Source organism: Saimiri boliviensis, chromosome 6 (assembly GCF_048565385.1).
Source record: "Saimiri boliviensis isolate mSaiBol1 chromosome 6, mSaiBol1.pri, whole genome shotgun sequence".
Classification (NCBI taxonomy): Eukaryota; Metazoa; Chordata; class Mammalia; order Primates; family Cebidae; genus Saimiri; species Saimiri boliviensis.
This window is the reverse complement of record NC_133454.1, coordinates 64,622,375-64,640,097: the sequence shown is the minus strand read 5'-3', so window position 1 is coordinate 64,640,097 and position 17,723 is coordinate 64,622,375. Positions and strand designations below refer to the sequence as shown.

General features: G+C 42.1%; 1 protein-coding gene across 1 annotated transcript in view; it reads right to left on the bottom strand.

Moving 5' to 3' along the window:
• BARX2 (BARX homeobox 2) overlaps positions 1 to 17,150 on the bottom strand; it is a 78,889-nt gene extending 61,739 nt beyond the window's left edge. The window contains exon 1 of the mRNA XM_003923511.2: positions 16,591 to 17,150. Within this exon, the coding sequence (XP_003923560.2) occupies positions 16,591 to 16,777 (187 nt within the window). The 5' untranslated portion in view covers positions 16,778 to 17,150. The remainder of the gene's footprint in view (positions 1 to 16,590) is intronic.
• Between the last annotated feature and the right edge of the window lie 573 nt (positions 17,151 to 17,723).

Here is a 17,723-nt window from a genome sequence, read left to right as displayed (position 1 = left end):
TTCTGACATTAATCAACCTTGCAGTCCTCTCCATTTTACGGTAAGGGCCAAATCTCAAGGGTCCTCAGCCTATTGGCTGGCCAGCCGGACGGTGCACAGGAAGCTGCAGCAAATCAGGTTAATTTCACACCTCTCGCTCCCCAGTGGGCTTCATTAGCTCAAAGGCTACCTTGGAGACGCAAAGCCTCACCCTGACCCAAGAGCCTTGAAGTAAATAAGAGAGCTACTAGAGAGTCATGCTTGTCCTTCCTGACAGGTCTGGCAGCTCCTGACCCTGAAGAGTTGAAAAATCCAAAGGCACGTAATCTTGTGCACTTCCGCAGCAGAGCGGATGATCCCAAATAAGTACTCCATCCAGCTGTGCAAGCCCTTCAGGACAGAGCTGTGCTGATGTGATTGTGTAACTTTTGTGATCATTACTATTACTTCTGGGGATGGGCAACAAGTTAAAGTCAATTAAGAAGCATATAAACTGTCACCCAAATCTCAAACTGAAAAATGTCAGTGATGTTGACACACCCAGCCTCTCCTTAGGGGCCATCCTCAGCTTCCCCCTGGGAAAACCGGTCAGGGCTGCAGCAGCAAAGAGAAGTCTCAAAACCACTTTACTGAATTCTACCACGTTACTAAAAATATACAGAAAATCCTTGTGTTACTTCTAGAAAGGTCTGGAAATTTATCCTTAGAGCCTAGAGCCTGATCTCACTTTAAGAGAGTCCTTGCAAAATTCCCCACTAAACTCCCACTGTTGGGCCTTTCTTGAGTCACAGGATGACAACAGAATCCTGGATCAAAGGAGGTATTTTTGTGCCCTGGAATGACATCACAGGTTGTGGAGCAGTAAAAACCGTATTTCATAACTGAAGAGCTTTGCTTCCAACAGTCTGGTTGAAGTGTTGGCGAACCCTTCTTGTAAAGGGCTGGCGAGTCAATATTTTAGGATTTATGGGCCATGCAGTGTCTGTCACAACCTCTCCCTCCACTGTGACAGCAGTAAATCTGCCACAGACAACACACAGACTAGTGCACGTGCTGTGTTCCAGTAACATTTTTATGTATGGACACTGATCTCTGAATTTCACATAATTTTCACAAGTCACAAAATGTTTTTCTTTTGATTTCTTTTTTTTTCTTTTTTTGAGAGGGAATCTTGCTCTGTCACCCAGGGTGGAGTGCAGTGGCACAGTCTCTGCTCACTGCAACCTCCACTTCCTGGGTTCAACCAATTCTCTCCCTCAGCCTCCTGAGTACCTGGGGTTACAGGTGCCCGACACCATGCCCTGCCTTTTTTTATTTTTTATTTTTTTATTTTTAGGAGAGATGGGGTTTCACCATTTTGGCCAAGCTGGTCTTAAACTTCTGACCTTGTGATCCACCCACCTTGGCCTCCCAAAGTGCTGGGATTATAGGCGTGAGCCACTGTGCCCAGCCTCCTTTTGATTTCTTTGTCTCTATTTACAAGTGTGAAAAACATCCTTAGCTCGTGGCAGTAGAACAATTCATAGTGGACCAGGTTTGGCCAATCCCTGGTCTAGCTTTCCCTGAAAACACCATAATACATGTAATTCCTGGGGACTGCATGGAGTCCCTCCCAAAAAGCAACAAAATAACACTCCTTCACCAATCACTGCTCCCCAACATACTGGGGAGGTAGGATGTGTTTTACCAACAGCAGAAACTGAGGTATTGAAACATCACAGAATGAGGCGGTGGAGGGCCCTGGAAGGAAGGTTTTTGACAGGAGTTCCACTTTGAACCCTGCTTCCACAATGACTGTACATCAAGGACACACAACGCCTGTGTGCCACTGCATGAATACTGTTGTTGTATTAGAATACAATTGTCACGATCTTTTTGACCCAGGATGATGAAATTTTTGAATGCATCATTAATACATATGATAATTAGCTACCTGTGTGGCTGGGCAAGCCATTGCCCAATCAGAAGTCATTGACGGCTGTCAGTTATAAGGAACGCCTCTGAAAATAAGCACGTACTCACAGGGCCATTTCCAAATGAAATCTTCCATTCTCGTTTTTCAATTTGTTTTTCTCCTGGAGACAACAAATGCTGAGCAAGCACCTACGGATCCCTGTTCTAGTGGACTAACTTGTTTCCTTATCCCCGACTCTCCCTTCCCCGTTGGCCAGTATTCCTCTTCCCCTCCCACCCATTCCTGCCTACTCCCCTCCTATTGGAACACAAACACATGCATTTCGTTTTTCTGAATCAGTAGGCTGGACAGAGTATTCTAAACAAGATGCCAACAATCCACGTCTCTGACTGAATCCTATTTCAACAATTCAGAAAACTCGAACTCTATGGTTCTGAGGACCCAAGGAGACAAAGTGAGGGTCCGTCTCAGTGGTGATGACACACCCACCTGTCTTATCCCACCTGGCCCCCACCCACCACAGAACCTGGATGATGCCACTAGAGACTGCTTGTCAGAATCACTATTATATATGGCTGGACAGAGGCACAACCCTGCTCACCGGAGCTTCTTTTGCACCATAGAAGGTGAGAACTCCTCATCAAGAGAATTCGTCTCACACTGTGGAGGAGATTCACAAATTAAAGTATTTCACCAAGAGATACTAAACTTCATAAGACACCAATGATCAGCTGAGAAGCACAACTCCAGAAAAACCCATGTGGAACTCTTCCTCAGGCAGTTCCTCCACATGACAGCCATCCATCATTACCACTTAGAATACATCCAGAAGCTAGCCCCACCAGCAATTTAAAAGCTGTCACAGAGGCAGTTCATTTGGAACTCACTCTGAATCACAGACCCAATAATAGACTAGGAAAGTGATTAGTTGTCAAACTGCTACCTTTTTCTATACTACCTAATAGGAAAAGAACGTCTCCATGAAGTTATTTTCCTCTCTCAGTGCTCCGAAATAAGAAAAAGAATATTCTCATTTTCTTCTAAAAGAAAAGACTATTTTAACTCTACTCTTGAAAGAAGAAAAGAAATTAAATGTGTTGAGAAATTCTGCCACTCTTCTAGGATAGTTCTTGAGAATCTTACAGCTTCATGATGAAACATCCTAGAGGCAATTAATCCTAAGCAACTCTTGTAAAAAAATAATAATAAAGTAACAAAGCACATCTTGTGATGTTGTAGCACTGACCTGTTTGTGCCACTCATTTAAGAATTTATAAAATTCTGAATTCCTATTACAAAACAGAAATGTGGGAAAAATAAAACACACTTAATTCATGAAGACTTGAACTCAAACAACTCACAGACCACCCAGGTTGCAAGACGTCTTAAAAGCAGTTAGGGTAGCTGTAACCCAGAAAAATGCTCTGGAGTAAAGTGGGGTTTTTTTTAAGATTTTAATTTTTCTTAAGTTTAATTCACCAGTAATGGTAATCTTTCCCTAAGGGGTTGTACTTTAGTGATGAGGTTATGATTGTAAGATAATTATTTTTAATAGAAGCTGCCAATTACTAAGCACTTTGTTGCCACAAACTATACTAAGAGTTTTAAATACATTATCTATTTAACCTACACAACTAACCCTATTATGTGATTATTATTATCTTCATTTACAGATGAGGAAATTAAGTGTCAGAGAAGTTAAGTAACTTACCTAAGGTCACACAGCCCATAAAATACTAAGAGTTTTATACACATTATCTCATTTAACCTCCACAACTAACCCTGTTATGTGATTATTATTATCTTCATTTTACAGATGAGGAAACTGAGTGTCATAGGAGTTAAGTAATTTGCCTAAGGTCACACAGACAATAAAATACAACAAAATCCAGGACCATCTGACTCAAAACCCCAACAGTAGGATTACTCCACTAAATGGTTTCATACATTTGAGTCATGGGGTGCAAATTACATCAATCTCATCTTTAAGCTGTTATCTACATTATAGTGGTTCCCAGAGTTGACTTTTCATTGTAATCATACAGAAAGCTTTTTAGAACTAGAGATTCCCAGAATCCACTCCAGCTCAGCCAGATAGAATGTGAAAACATCGTCTCATTCTTTTAAGTGATGCCAATCAACAGCCAGACATTTTTCTCACTGAACCTAATGAGTATTCCATGAAAAATATCCCAAGTGTTAACTCTCAAGGCATTTGGGTGGCTTTAGTTGTTCAGCACTTTCTCTCAAGTTGATAATGAATGCATGAGTAGGAATTCCACCCTGGATTCTCCCAGGAAAGCTTTATTCAAATGACAGCAGATGGAAGCACAGTGACCCAGAGAGTGGTAGCGAATGCTACACAGACACGGACGTTGACTCCAGGGCAGTGAGATGAGCGGAGAGTCACACAGCCAGACGGCGACAGGTCTGCAATCTCCTAACCACCTCGCTTCCTCCCAAAACTCCACTGCCTCAATCACTACAGGAAATGAAAGACTGACTAGCACACAAGAAATTAGTATTAATATGTGTAAAAGAGTTGGCAAGTTCAAAATAAGTTCCAACGGAGCTGACACATTAATTGGACCTTGACATATATATTTTTTATATCTGTACACACACACACTTTATGTATAGTATGGTATCTATACATAAAGAGACAGATGTGTTCTAGTGTACAAACTTCCATATAATCATATCCAGTATTGGACTCTATATTGAAAGAGACAGATGCAAGTTCCAATCCCTGCCACTTACTTACTCATGTGACCCCATTCCCATTTCTTAACCTCCTTGAGATTCACTTTCCCTGCCTGAAGAGTGGTGGTAATAGTAACTATTTCGCTACAACACATTTATGTATACAAGTACCTAGTACAGTGCCGGGCAAGTGGTTACCATTTATTATTATTGTTATTTCTATTTAGCAGCTCCCTAAAAAATGAAACACTCTGTTTAGCAGCTAATTATTCTAACCAGCAAAGGCTCAATCTCCCAGTAGAGAAAAAAAAAAAAAGGCTAGCACTCCAATAGAATGTCCTTCATGCCTTGCTCTAAACTGACGATTGAAAACATGCTTCCGATAGACGCAGCTGTCTAACGTGCTGTGAACATTAATGAGTCACCGTGATATCCAAGGATAACAAAATTAACAACACTCTCCCAAAATATCTCCTCTGGGGTGACTTATCAATTATTTTAGCAAAATTTTTAGTCATAGAAAACAAAGGTCTTAGACTGGAACCATATTAAAACATCTTCCACTCTCTCTCATTCAGTGAAACACATTTAAAATTTACCCTAAAATCTTTTCCCAAGGAGTTCCAGACAGGAGATTCAAAAGTGGATCTGTCAGATTTGCTGCCAGTGAGCAGACTCTCCCGGGTTGCCGGCAGAAGTCCTCGGCATTTTTTTCTGACTTACGCAGTCCCGCGGTAGCTCTTTGGAATATCTTCCTTGATAATGTTTCCTACGTTCACAGCTCTAAGCCTGGCTAGTTCATTTTACGAGGAATAAGGTTTCACTAGAGAGATCCAGGAAGTCGAAAAAGTGAGGCACAAGCAAAAGTGTCAGTCTGTTTAATTGATACGAGCCACCGTGTGTGACTACCCGGGTAAAATAAAACGTAGAAGGAGAAGGTCCTTACACATATTTATACTAATTTCTTGTGTGTGTTTTATTTTACCACGAAAGTCTGTACCCTGGTAACGGATCTGATAGAGCCACCATCCTTTCGGTCATGTATAGCTTGGCCACAGTCTTTGTTCTTAGCAGCAAAGAAACTGCAGCCACAGGGGCCACAGATCCTGTGGGTGGGCGGAAGGCCTCGCAGCACTTTGATTTGTTTCCTTGTCTATGTTTTTATTTAGGCAGACAGGAGTGGTCGCAGGACGGGAAACGCTTTGGCCGACTCTCGATGGTACAAACTGTTTCCTCCACACTAACACTTTCCCTTTGGAAGGACACAGAAAGACAGAGCCCCCAAAAGGCCATGTTTTTCCCAAAATGTCTAAAAGCAACGTTTCTAAATTGAGACTATTTTTCAGAGAAAAGAAAAATGTCTTTGGTGTTGGGCTGAATAAAGCTTCTGCCACTATGGTTGTCATTCAGGAGTAAAATGTGGTCCAGGTGAACTCCTCCAAACAAGAGGCTAACCTTTAACGACTAGAAACAGGTGTCTCTCTGAGATCACATGGTAGCATTCATCCCTTCTAGCAATCCCCAATACCACATATTGAACGAAGTTTTAAAATCAACTCATGACTACAGACTATATATAATACGCCAGATAATACGCCGATGTCAACATAATTCTTTTCTGCTAAGAATGTTAACATGTTTAGATTATTTGGTTCAATCGCAACTGTCCTTAGACAATTTTTGTCAATGAAATTGTCAATTCCAGAGGGCCACTGGTGAAATGCTAAGGATAGTATATTGCCATATCAGCAAATACTCATAAAGGCAAGGTACAATCAAAGGCAGTTTCTTATGATTTTATATATCATTAAGAAGAAGCAGAAAAACCCTGACAAGTCTCTCTTGCAAAATTATTGATGTTTATGGGCGGGGTGTGGGGGACCAAATACTTCACTGGTAATCCTTCAAGAGCAAGCACCCAACTCAGAGAACTATTTACTGCTATGCCAAAGCATCGGCCGGGAAACAGCAGGTATCTTAGTGATAAATAATAACCCCAACAGGCCAGGCAAAGTTACTGAGATCCAAAAGCCAGTTTCAGAAGCCAGGGTGGTTGTTTCGGTGTGAGTTGTACATCTGCTTAGTTATAAAATGTTGTCATTTTTCCACTGTGAAACTATGTACAACAAGCTCTGTATTTAAAAGCTGCTGTTTCAGGACCGACAAGCTATTAAGAAGAAGACTGAAATTTCCACGAGATGAAGAGTTCTGTGGACACATGTGGTCTCTTGTGCTATCAATTTTCAATGTTTATGTTATGAAAAATCTCAGATATATGGAAATGTACAAAGAATAATGTCAGTAACATCTGTGTACCCACGACCCTAGTTCCATCACGTCATAATACTTATCCACATTGGCATTAGGCCTTTTTCTCTTAATAAATAAATAAATTACATAGGAACACAAAAACCTGTGGTTAGCACTCCCTCCTCCCATGCCCCTGCCTCTCTAAACAATATGTAATATTAGTTTGTGCTTTTTCAACCATTTAAATAAATGATATCAGACAGTATGTATCAATCTATGAGTTTTTGTCTCAGCATTATATTTTTAAATTTTATCCATATTAATACAAGTGTATCTGGTTCACTTATTTTAACTGCTGCGTAGACTTCCATTGCATGGATATAGCATACATTATTAGTTTTTATTTCTTTAATTATTTTCATTTTTTATTATACTTTATGTCCTGGGGTACATGTGCAGAACGTGCAGGTTTGTTACATAGGTATACACATGCCATGGTGGTTTGTGGCATCCATCCCCCTATCATCTACATTATGTACTTCTCCTAATGTTATCCCTCCCCAATCCCTCACTCCCTGCTATCCCTCCCCAGCCCCCCAACCCCCAACATGCCCCAGTGTGTGATGTTCTGCTCCCTGTGTCCATGTGTTCTCATTGTTCAATACCCGCTTATGAGTGAGAACATGCGACGTCTGGCTTTCTGTTCTTGTGTCCATTTGCTGAGCATACATTATTTTAAACTTTTTTCCTTCTGAAAGGATAGATAAATAGTTTTTTTTATTTTTTACTAACATAACATGCAAGTGAACATTTTGACAGGTGTCCTTTTGCACTCACACACTGGCTTCTCCAGGCATATACACAGAGGTGAAACTGCTGAGCTGTAGGGTTTGTGTGTCTGCAGCTTTGCCAGGTGTTGCCAAACTGCTCTCCAAAGTTATCCCACCATACCACACTCCCACCAAAGTGTGGAGAGTGTCTGTTGCTCCACATCCTTATCACCAATCGATATTGTCCTTTCATTTTGGTCTACCTGGTGAGTGTAAAATGGTATCTCATAGTAATTTGGGTTTTCCCATTTATCAGCGAGGTTGAGCATTCTTTCACATTTACTGGCCATCTACATCTTCCTTTCTGTGAACTGTCTGATTGTAGCCTTTGCCCATTTTTCTTACTGTTTCATAAGAGCTCTCTTTATATCTTGCGACTTTAGGAAAGTCATTTAGCTTCTAGGGTTCTACCATTAACAAAAGCGATGAGTTGGGTGCGGTGGCACATGCCTGTAGTCCCAGCTACTCGGGAGGCTGAGGTGGGAGGATCACTTGAGCCCAGGAGTTCTGGGCTGTAGTGCGTGCACTATGCCGATCAGGTGTCTGCACTAAGTTCGGCATCAATACGGTGGCCTCCCAGGAGCCGGGGACCACCAGGTTGCCTAAGGAGGGGTGAACCGGCCCAGGTCAGAAATGGAGCAGGTCAAAACTCCCATGCTGATCAGTAGTGGGATCGTGCCTGTGAATAGCCACTGCACTCCAGCCTGGGCAACATAGCAAGACCACGTCTCTAAAACAAAAAATAATAAATAAATAAAAATTAAAAAAAAAAAAGAGATGATAAACCTATCTCAGAGAGATGTTTTGAAGCAGATCAAAAAGCACTGAGTCTAGTGCCTATTACATGTTAGGTTATTTCTAAAAAGTCACTAATTACTATTACTATTATTGCCATGCCTATGAGTATGGTTTAGGGTATAAAGCATTTCTAGCATTTCTCTCAAATTTGTGGCTCCCTTTGGATAAATACCGTAAGACTCAGAAAAATAAGTCTCAGCAATTCTTCTTGTCCATGAAATTTCCTCAAGATCAGAAGATACAATATCAGCATTCTATTGTCTATAAATTACCAGTAAGGAAATGTATGTCAGCTCTCCTAGATATTGCTTAAACTAAGCATGGAAGTTACACTTCCTTCAATCCACACAAGACTGTGACCTCTTTTGCGAAATGCCCATCATCCTGAGTCTCAACGATGTTTAATTCACTGAGTGAAAAAAAATTGTGGGAAAGAAAGAACTGGGCAGTGGAGGCTGGCAGGTTGTCAATATGAGGGACTTGCCGGTACCAGGTACTTCCCAGGACAGAAATATAGACACCATTCATGAAATTCCATCAGGCCCAAGACCGCTCCATTTCTCCACATGGCAAGTAATCCTTGAATAAGAAAAATCAAAAGATAATCATCATATCACTTACCAATGCATACACTGGGTTTAAAAAAAAAAAATCAGACGCTGGGCATGGTGGCTCACACCGGTAATCCCAGTACTTTGGGAGGCCAAGGTGGGCAGATCACTTGAGGTCAGGAATTCAAGACCAGCCTGACCAACATGGTGAAACCCCATCTTTTTAAAAAAAAAAAAAAAAAGATCAGAAGTGCACTGACATCACCTAGGCAACAGCCAACCCTAGTCAATGCACGTTGTGAAAAGACTCATCTATCCCCAATACCCAGGAGAACATGCTCCTAAGAACATGTTGGTAAGCTGGAAAGAAAGTGATAAAAAGGAATTCTGCAAGTGTGTCTGCTTGCACATAGAACATAGTTAGTTTGATGCCAAGATCCTCCCAGCTTGGCTTCTTTTCAGTCATCTCTTGACCTGTACATGGAGGAAGGCTGTGTCATCTGTGTGCACTCTGCCAGGGGGAAGCTCACAGAGCTGCCCTCCAGACCTCTCAAGTAGTTCTGAAATCAGCTTCAACTGGTGACTGGCAGGGACCCTTTTCACATGAACTTGAAAATCACCTAATGTTCAGAATTCTCTGTATTCAGTTTCAACCGGCACTCAAGAAACCAGAGGCTCTCCTTAGTGATTATGGACAGAGGCCTTCTCTTCTCTCTCTTGAGAGCAAGCATGTGTTAAGATTCAACTCGAGCCCAAATATAATTAGACCAACTTCTGATATCTATCTAGGTGCATGGCTTTCTTCCTTCAATGTGTGCCAAGTTTCCACTTTCAAGAAGTTAAATTGCCATATAAAAATGCCCTGGTGATGATGAGTAATTAGACACTGTAATGGAAAATTAACTGTGTTTTTATTTAGAGCATTTATTTTAACAAGACTTTTCTTCTTCTAACTGTTATTAAGCTGTAATAAAAATAAATTAAATCCTGAGGGGTTCCAAAGGTTTTCTGTTAAAAAACAAACAAAGCACCTCTCTTCCTGGAGTGTATTTGTTAATGCCACCAAGTTTGCACAAAGTCCTGATCTAAATCCCGTTACTAATAAATCCTGATGCCAATTCTGATTTTGTCGTCTGTGCTGTGGAAAGAAAACTACCATTCTATCCTCTCTCAGGCAGCTGAAACGGAGGCAGGCACCAACAGACATGTCCAATGTGCTTCTCCACGCGTGCAGTCTTCGCACCAATGCCCTCAATCTTTCTCTTCTTCTCATTGTCATGCTGCTTCCAAGAAAAGATACCACCTGCAGCACGTGGTCTTCTGCCCGTCCTTTGAGAACCCGTGGGCTTTAGCAAGTTCTCGGATAAAAAGTGGCTAATCTAGCTGTGAGTGTATCCCTAGAGCCACACTAGAAACACCAGTTCCCCAAGACTGGAGTGTAAAACGGAACTGCATCCCCAACAGAGGATACAAAATGAGGCTTCAGTCTATGCATCCCACCTGAGTCCTTGCAGGCCTCTAACCGTATTTCAGTTAAGAGCTCATCAATGGGCTTGGCCATAGACTCACCAACTCTAGTCCAGTAACTACACACGTGGACAGGCATGTGGCAAGGAGGACCCTCAGGCTCCACAACACGCACATTCACAAGCTCAGAACAAATGAAAAGACGTTGGAGGGGCATGGTTGCTCATGACTGTAATCCCAGCACTTCAGGATGCCAAGGCAGGCAGATCACCAGAGGTCAGGAGTTTGCAACCAGCCTGTCCAATATGGTGAAACCCCATCTCTACTAAAAATACAAAATTTAGCCAGGCATATTGGCGCACACCTGTAATCCCAGCTACTAGAGAGGCTGAGGCAGGAGGATTGCTGGAAGCCAGGAGGTGGAGGCTGCGGTGAGCTGAGATTGTCTCACTGCACTCCAGCCTGGGTAACAGACCAAGATCCTATCTCAAGAAACAAAAGCAAAGTAAGAGGCCTTAGCCCATGTGATGTACCTGCCTTTGCATCTCTATTGCCCCTTCTACCTGACCTCAAAACACAGAGCAAATAACACCTAAAATTGCTTCTGGTTTAACATTTACTCAGTCTTCCGGAGTGAAGGCTAAATGCTGAAGAGAGCTCAGGCTCTGGATCTCAACCATGAAGAGGCCCCAGCACGTGTCTAAGTAAAATCAACTTTAGCCTTTTAGTATCCATAGAGCGACAGAGTTTCACAAGCACCTTTGCTTTGTCTGTACAGTCTTTCTGAGGAACTCTGTGCTATGAGGCTAAATCTGTGTGGCCTAAAGAATTTCAAAGAAACCTATTCCTTCTTTCCTTCTCTTCCTTTTTTCCTTTTAATCTCTCTTTGTAATTGAAATAATCTCTTGCAGTCCTTACTCTTTTTGATATTAGATTTTTGGGATATGTTGCCCTTAATCTTTTTACTCTAATTTCTAGGGTACGCTAAAACTAACAACTTTATACTGTCTGCATTTCTATCATAAATCCAGTCTTGGATCCAGAAATACAACCAACAAAAAAACAAACGTTATCTGTAGGAAATCAGCCTCATAATAGAGTTTCACTTGAGTTGTATTTAACAAAGTTGATTTGACAATTTTGCTGCTGATAACACCCTGTAGGTAGAGTTCAAAGAGAAAAATTCCACATGGTAAGCAAAAGTATTAAGTTGTCAGAATGTTCCCCTATCCCAATTCCAAAGGGGCTTTCACATACACTAGGAAAAAAAAAAAAAAAAAAAGAAGGGCTTAGCCATGGTTCTACTAGTAGTTGAGAGGGATTTTTAAAAACACCCTAACTGCTAGTCAAGAGTTAGAATAAACTTCAAAATAATGGCTCAATGACAATGCCATCACCAAGCAAATATAAATATTTGTTGAATTAAATTATTGAATTAAATGATACTTAAGAGTGGACATTTGGAGAAGTATTTCAACCCTGAACAAAATGTCTAATTATTTTCTCATTTGCTAGTAGAAAAATCAGAGCTAGAGAAGACACTACTAATGAACTATTCGTGAGTTAAAACTGTCTCCTAAGGAACCTCTTGGCATCGCTAACAAAAGAGTTATAAAACTTAAGGAGTAGTGAGATAACAGCTAGGATCCCTAAAGAGCTAAGTTCTGAACATATTCTGACCCTGGATGAGTTCCAGATCCCATGCATCCCTCTATTTATTTACCCCTGCAATGGGAACAGGAGAAGCAGTTATGAGTAATTGCTAATAAAAGCCTATGTGCCTCTGGCAGAAATACAAATGTTTGTTAATAATGATCATTTTCCCAGACCCTGGTTTATGTTTCTCCATTAACATTCCAGTGTCCAAATCTCAGGTTACGAAGATCCTACCGGTTTGGGTCTCTGAAAAAGACCACGCTGAGATTTGGAGAGTCACCAGAACTAACTCCATGAAGCACCAGCCAGCTCCCTAACTCCCAAACCAGACATTGCATATGTCTGTACTGCATTTAATTTTTTGCTGGGATGACACCCAGTGTTTGTGATAAAAATGCACCCAGGGACACTACCCCCAAAGAACTTGCTTCTCTTGGATCCACCAAAGGATAAAATGTTCTCAATGTCACCTCCTAAGATAAACACCCTTCCCCAAATGTCCCTTCTAATTGGCTGGTTGACTGGCACCTGGGTGTGGCTGCACGGGTTAGTCCTGCGTGTGTAACCAAGTTGGAAAAGTCTTCCTGATTCCTGAGTACTTGGACAAGGAGGACGGTGGCGTAGAGAGTGGACTGAAACTATACTGAAGCACTGACGTGACTGTGGCATTTTGTAAAAAAAAATACCTTCTGTTTGAGGATATTGATCTATGATCTGATGATCCCCTCCAGCTCTGTAGGACTAACCACCAAAGGTCAGAGAGAGGTGAGAGATTCAACAGAACCATTCTGCCAGAAAAGGAGAAAGGAATTAGACTATAGGTTAGTGGAATAACTAAAAGGCTCATCCTGTTCACAGGTTGTAAAGTGTCCAAGTATCTACACTCACTTCCCCACAAATATGCGTGTGTAAATGTAAGGTAATTCTAGGTTCTAAGTATAAAAATTATAATAAAAGTAATTAGTACCATAGGTTCATTTATCAGTATCTTCATGTGAAAACCCTTAGGGTAAATTGTAACGATCCTTATTTTTGTGAAGGAAGATGTCCATTTGTTCTCAATATGCCTCAAATCTAGAAATTGCCTGATTCTAAAGATCAGGCTGAAAGGCAAAGCCTTCAAAAATGACCATGTCAATGCCTCTGCAAACTATTTGACCCTAAGAAGCCAACTTTCTGCAGTGGCTTTTCCACCAAGAAACATTAATCACAACCAGAAAAAGAAAATAGAGCATCCTAAAGTTAAAGAGTATTTATGATATCCTACAACACACTTCTGTTTTGCCTTTTGTAATAATGGTGAATGGTCTGAAGTTTGAGAACTCATTTCTGATTTCTAAATGGCAACATACTTCCTTCTGAATGGGGATTACTGTTTACAGATTTAAAAATAAAACCAACTTGTTATATACTAACTTAATTCTAAACATATTCCACCCCTCACCAGTGGCCTGAAAGACACAACTGTTTTCAAATGGAGGCGTTCTTTGGGCTTAGCTGTTTAAATTTTAGTTTAAATGTAATGATAAACCTCCCTGCGGTGGGGCTTACAGGGAAGGGATTCCCTTTTGCAGCGTCTATTGGAGTGATTTACAAGATGTCCTAGGAAATCGAAAGAAATTTAGAGACAGCTTTCTAGAACTAAAATTACTGTGTTTATAATAAGGGAGAGCCTATTAAAAATAATTTTTGGAAGGTGAGGATTCCATCAAGGCTAGAGTGTCTAACAATAAATTCCTGTCAGGTGATTATCTGCCTGATGAAAACTATTTCCATTTCTCGGTTTGCTTGAACACATGCTGTTCTGCCTGAGATTTGTTATCATAAATTGACCTTTAGGTTACTAAATCCATACAGCATGAACTGCTTCATTATGCAGAGTGTGTGCTTTTTTTTTAATGCTGTAGTTTTCTTTCCACTCCAATTTTATGCACTTATTGTACATGCTGGTAACTTTCTAATTTTGAGGACATTTTTCTCTTAGTTTCCGTTATTTTACCTGATGCAGTTCATTTCTGTTACACTTATTTAAACCTTAAATCGGTAAATGAAAGTCTGAGAAAGTTCAGTAACTTTAATTCCAATGTATGCCTTTCACTTGAACTTTTTATGCATTGCTTCCCCCAAAAGTGGTAAATATTTCATTCTATCCAGCAAAAAAAAGAAAAAGAAAAGAAAAAAATTACAGTTTAATTAGGGATGCCAGCAACTTATTGTTGTTGTTTTCAATTAATAAGACAAAAGATTACGTTCAACTAATCGAAGATTTTTATCCCGACCTTAACAGTTAAAAACAACAAAACTGCTTTGAAAGTATGGTATTTGCAAAACCCCTGAGAAGTCACTAATGGGATTCCCATGATCTAATACATGTAAGGCTTTAACTGTAATTGTAAACCTACTGAAGGCTTATGATCTGAAAGTATGAACTATTGTAGCCAGTTTTTATGGGTTTAATTCCACCAGCAAATCCCAGTTTCTATATTTTAATCTCAACGAGAGCAAAATCATGACACATTTTCAACTAACAATCTGAAAGATGAAAACACTGGAATAATGGGACCAGAAAACCATGGCCAACAACCACCCTCTGCCACGAACAATCAGTGTACTTCGAAAAGCACAAGACTGAGCAATACTTTAGTCTGTGACCTATGTGCATTTCACTTATAACACTCACAGAACTACATATGAATCATTTTATTTTCCTCTGATTTATTTCTCACACAAAGTTCAATAAAACACAGCATTTACTCAGCCACCTCTGACTGAATGACTATCCTCTGCAGCTATTTATTACTCTTCTGCCACGTTTTCTTCCATGATCCAATTCTGTGACTCCTATAAGCCAGGAAAAGCTGCCTTCAAGTCAACGCAGAGCACAAAGTCACTGAAAATTCTGCCGGCACTAGGCTCTACCTAGGTGCTTAGAAGTTGCTCTGTTTTGTCCGGGGAATATCCCATATGCAGTGTTAATGACTGAAACAGATCCTCTTTTTCCTCAAAGGGAATTGAGTTATTATGGCAAAGGATGATTTGTGCTCAAAACAAGATTCAACCTACCACTCCATTCAGTATGTATGTATCCAAGGTCACACACATCACCTACTCACAAATGTAAAAATATCAATACTCAGGAGATCTACCTTGTTTCTAAATTTTTTTATTTGTTCCTTGTTTCATGTTTTTCTTGGTTTTAAAAATTCAGTATTACAAGGCTTGTTATGGGATATCAGGCCTAATTCTACCTTACAGACAAATTAACTCTAAAAAGGCATAACTGAATACAGAATACATTTTACAACCAAATACATGTAGGAACAATTTGATTTTAAAAGAACTTCACTGTATGTATTTATCATATGTTTATTGATTGTCATATAGGAACTATCAATGGAAACTAGAGAAATACAGGATTCCACACATTGCACAACTTTTGACCTGAATGTTCCAAAAAATATTTTCCAAAACTGCTGGCCTTTCATTTTTTTTTCATTGTAAGGGCAATTTAATTTATCTCATGCCTCCCGTACAACTAACATAACCTCAAAGATTCTTTTGGTTTGGAAGTACTTTATGTTTACCTTTAATGGAAAAGCACAGTCAATAACTTTTTTTCTGATTAAAAGTGTTCCTATTTCTTTTTCGTTTTATTATACCCATGTCCCATAACCTAAATCCTAACAATGTCAAGACACTTTGAAACCTGGAGCTTCTCTTAATGCATTCAAAGTTTTAAAAATATCTTGGATTTATTTTTAATAGAAACCCTACTACGTTTTCAATATATGTATTAAGTTCTCTTTGTCTTTCCTATTGGTCTTAGCTCCTTTGAAGACAGAAAACCAGGTTTGGGTGATGTTTTTATTATCATTGTTGGTTTTCGTCGTTGAAGACAAACAGGGGTGACCTTTTCGGCTTGTGCCACAAAGGCAACGTACTCCAGAACTGCTTTCCCAGAGGGCGATCATTTTAAGCAAAGTTCAGTGAGTTCGGGATTTTGTTGGGAACCTCGGGATATTGATTTACTTGTAAAATTCACAATGGAGACAGTAGGAGGTTGGACAAGTTACCACAAGGTGAGATGCAAGGCCGCCAAGCTCAAGTTTGAAATCCACAACACCACTTCCTGAAACAGTGATTTAGGCGCTGAACACAGTAAAGTGTTTGAACTTTCAGCTGCAACAATCAGGCGTTGCGCGAGCAGCCCACTCCTGAGGCCCTGCCGCCTTTGCTTTATTTCCACTCGTGCGATCGACACCTTGCGTGGCCCTTCCCGGCCCTGTCGCAGATGCCTTCGTAATGCCCACAGCTTGCGGAGGCGCAAGAAAAGAATCCCTTAACTTAACCCTTCCTGTCGCCCTCGGGTCGCAAAATACAAGCGACCGACACGGACGTGAAAGCTATGGCACCCCACTAATCCCCCAGCGGAGCGTCTTACCCGTACAGGAATGCAGGGGCTTGGGTCGCACGACCAGCGACGGGCACACGGAGTAGAGGGAAAGTTTCTCAAAGTAGTCGCAGGTCTCCTTGGAGAGGATCTCGTCGATCATGAAAGTCTTGTAGCGCCTCCTGGCTGCTTTGAGCTGGCCGGGCGAGCTCAGCCTCAGCTCGGCGTGGCAGTGCATGGTGAGCCGGGGCGAGCGCCCGCCGGCCCGAGCGCGGCTGCGAGTGCCCGGCCGGACCCCGGGGCTGGCGCGACGGCGGGGCCTTGGTCCCGCTCCTGGTAGCCGGAGAGGCGACCGGGCTCGGGAGGCGCGCGGAGGAGAGCGGGCAGCGGGCGCGCCTGCCGCGCGTCTAGACCCACCCGCAGATCAGCATCTTCACCGAGCCTTTTTGGGACAACGCAGCTGTCAATCAGAGCGCGCTTCCTGCAGGGCCGGGTGCGGAGTGTGTGCTGAGGGGCGTACGCGCCCACCCCACCCCCGCCCGCCCTTGCCACTCCGGCGCTGACCTGCGCGCCTAGTGCCCGGCGGCTCTCGCTCGCCGCCTCCCGCTCTGGTGTCTCGCACTCCTCTGCCTGGCTCTCTATTTTAAGACGCTCGCTGTGGCTCTCCTCCCCCTCCCCCCTCCCCCGGGACGTGCTCCAGGTGTGTGTGCCGGAGTGTTCGCGCGGTGAGGGGAGAGCGCGCCACCCCGGCCGGCGGCCAAGACCTCGGCCGGTCGCTCCCAGGGGCAGTGTCCCTCATGCGCACCTTAGTGCTTGTCCTGCCACCCGCCGGCCCGGCTCCCAAAGCTCGAAACCCAGCGGGAGGGCACGTTCAGGTCTCTTACTAGAAAGAAGTCTAGTCCTCACTAGGCTCCAGGGACTTCGGGCCACAGCGCCAGTACCCCCAGGACCGACGGTGCCTTTCTCCTTCCCCGCGTGGACGGTTTCCCGAAGACCGCAGCTTCCCAAGCCCTCCATCCGCAGCCTGGCTGCCCGCGCTAAGCCTGCGAGCTCGTAGCGTAGGACTTTTGCGCTGAAGTTGCAAACTTGACTGTCCCAAGATCCAAAACCATAAATGACCTTGGTCCCGTCCGTTACCCTGAGAAGAAACTGAGAAGAAGGAAAAAAAGATAAGAAAAGAAAAA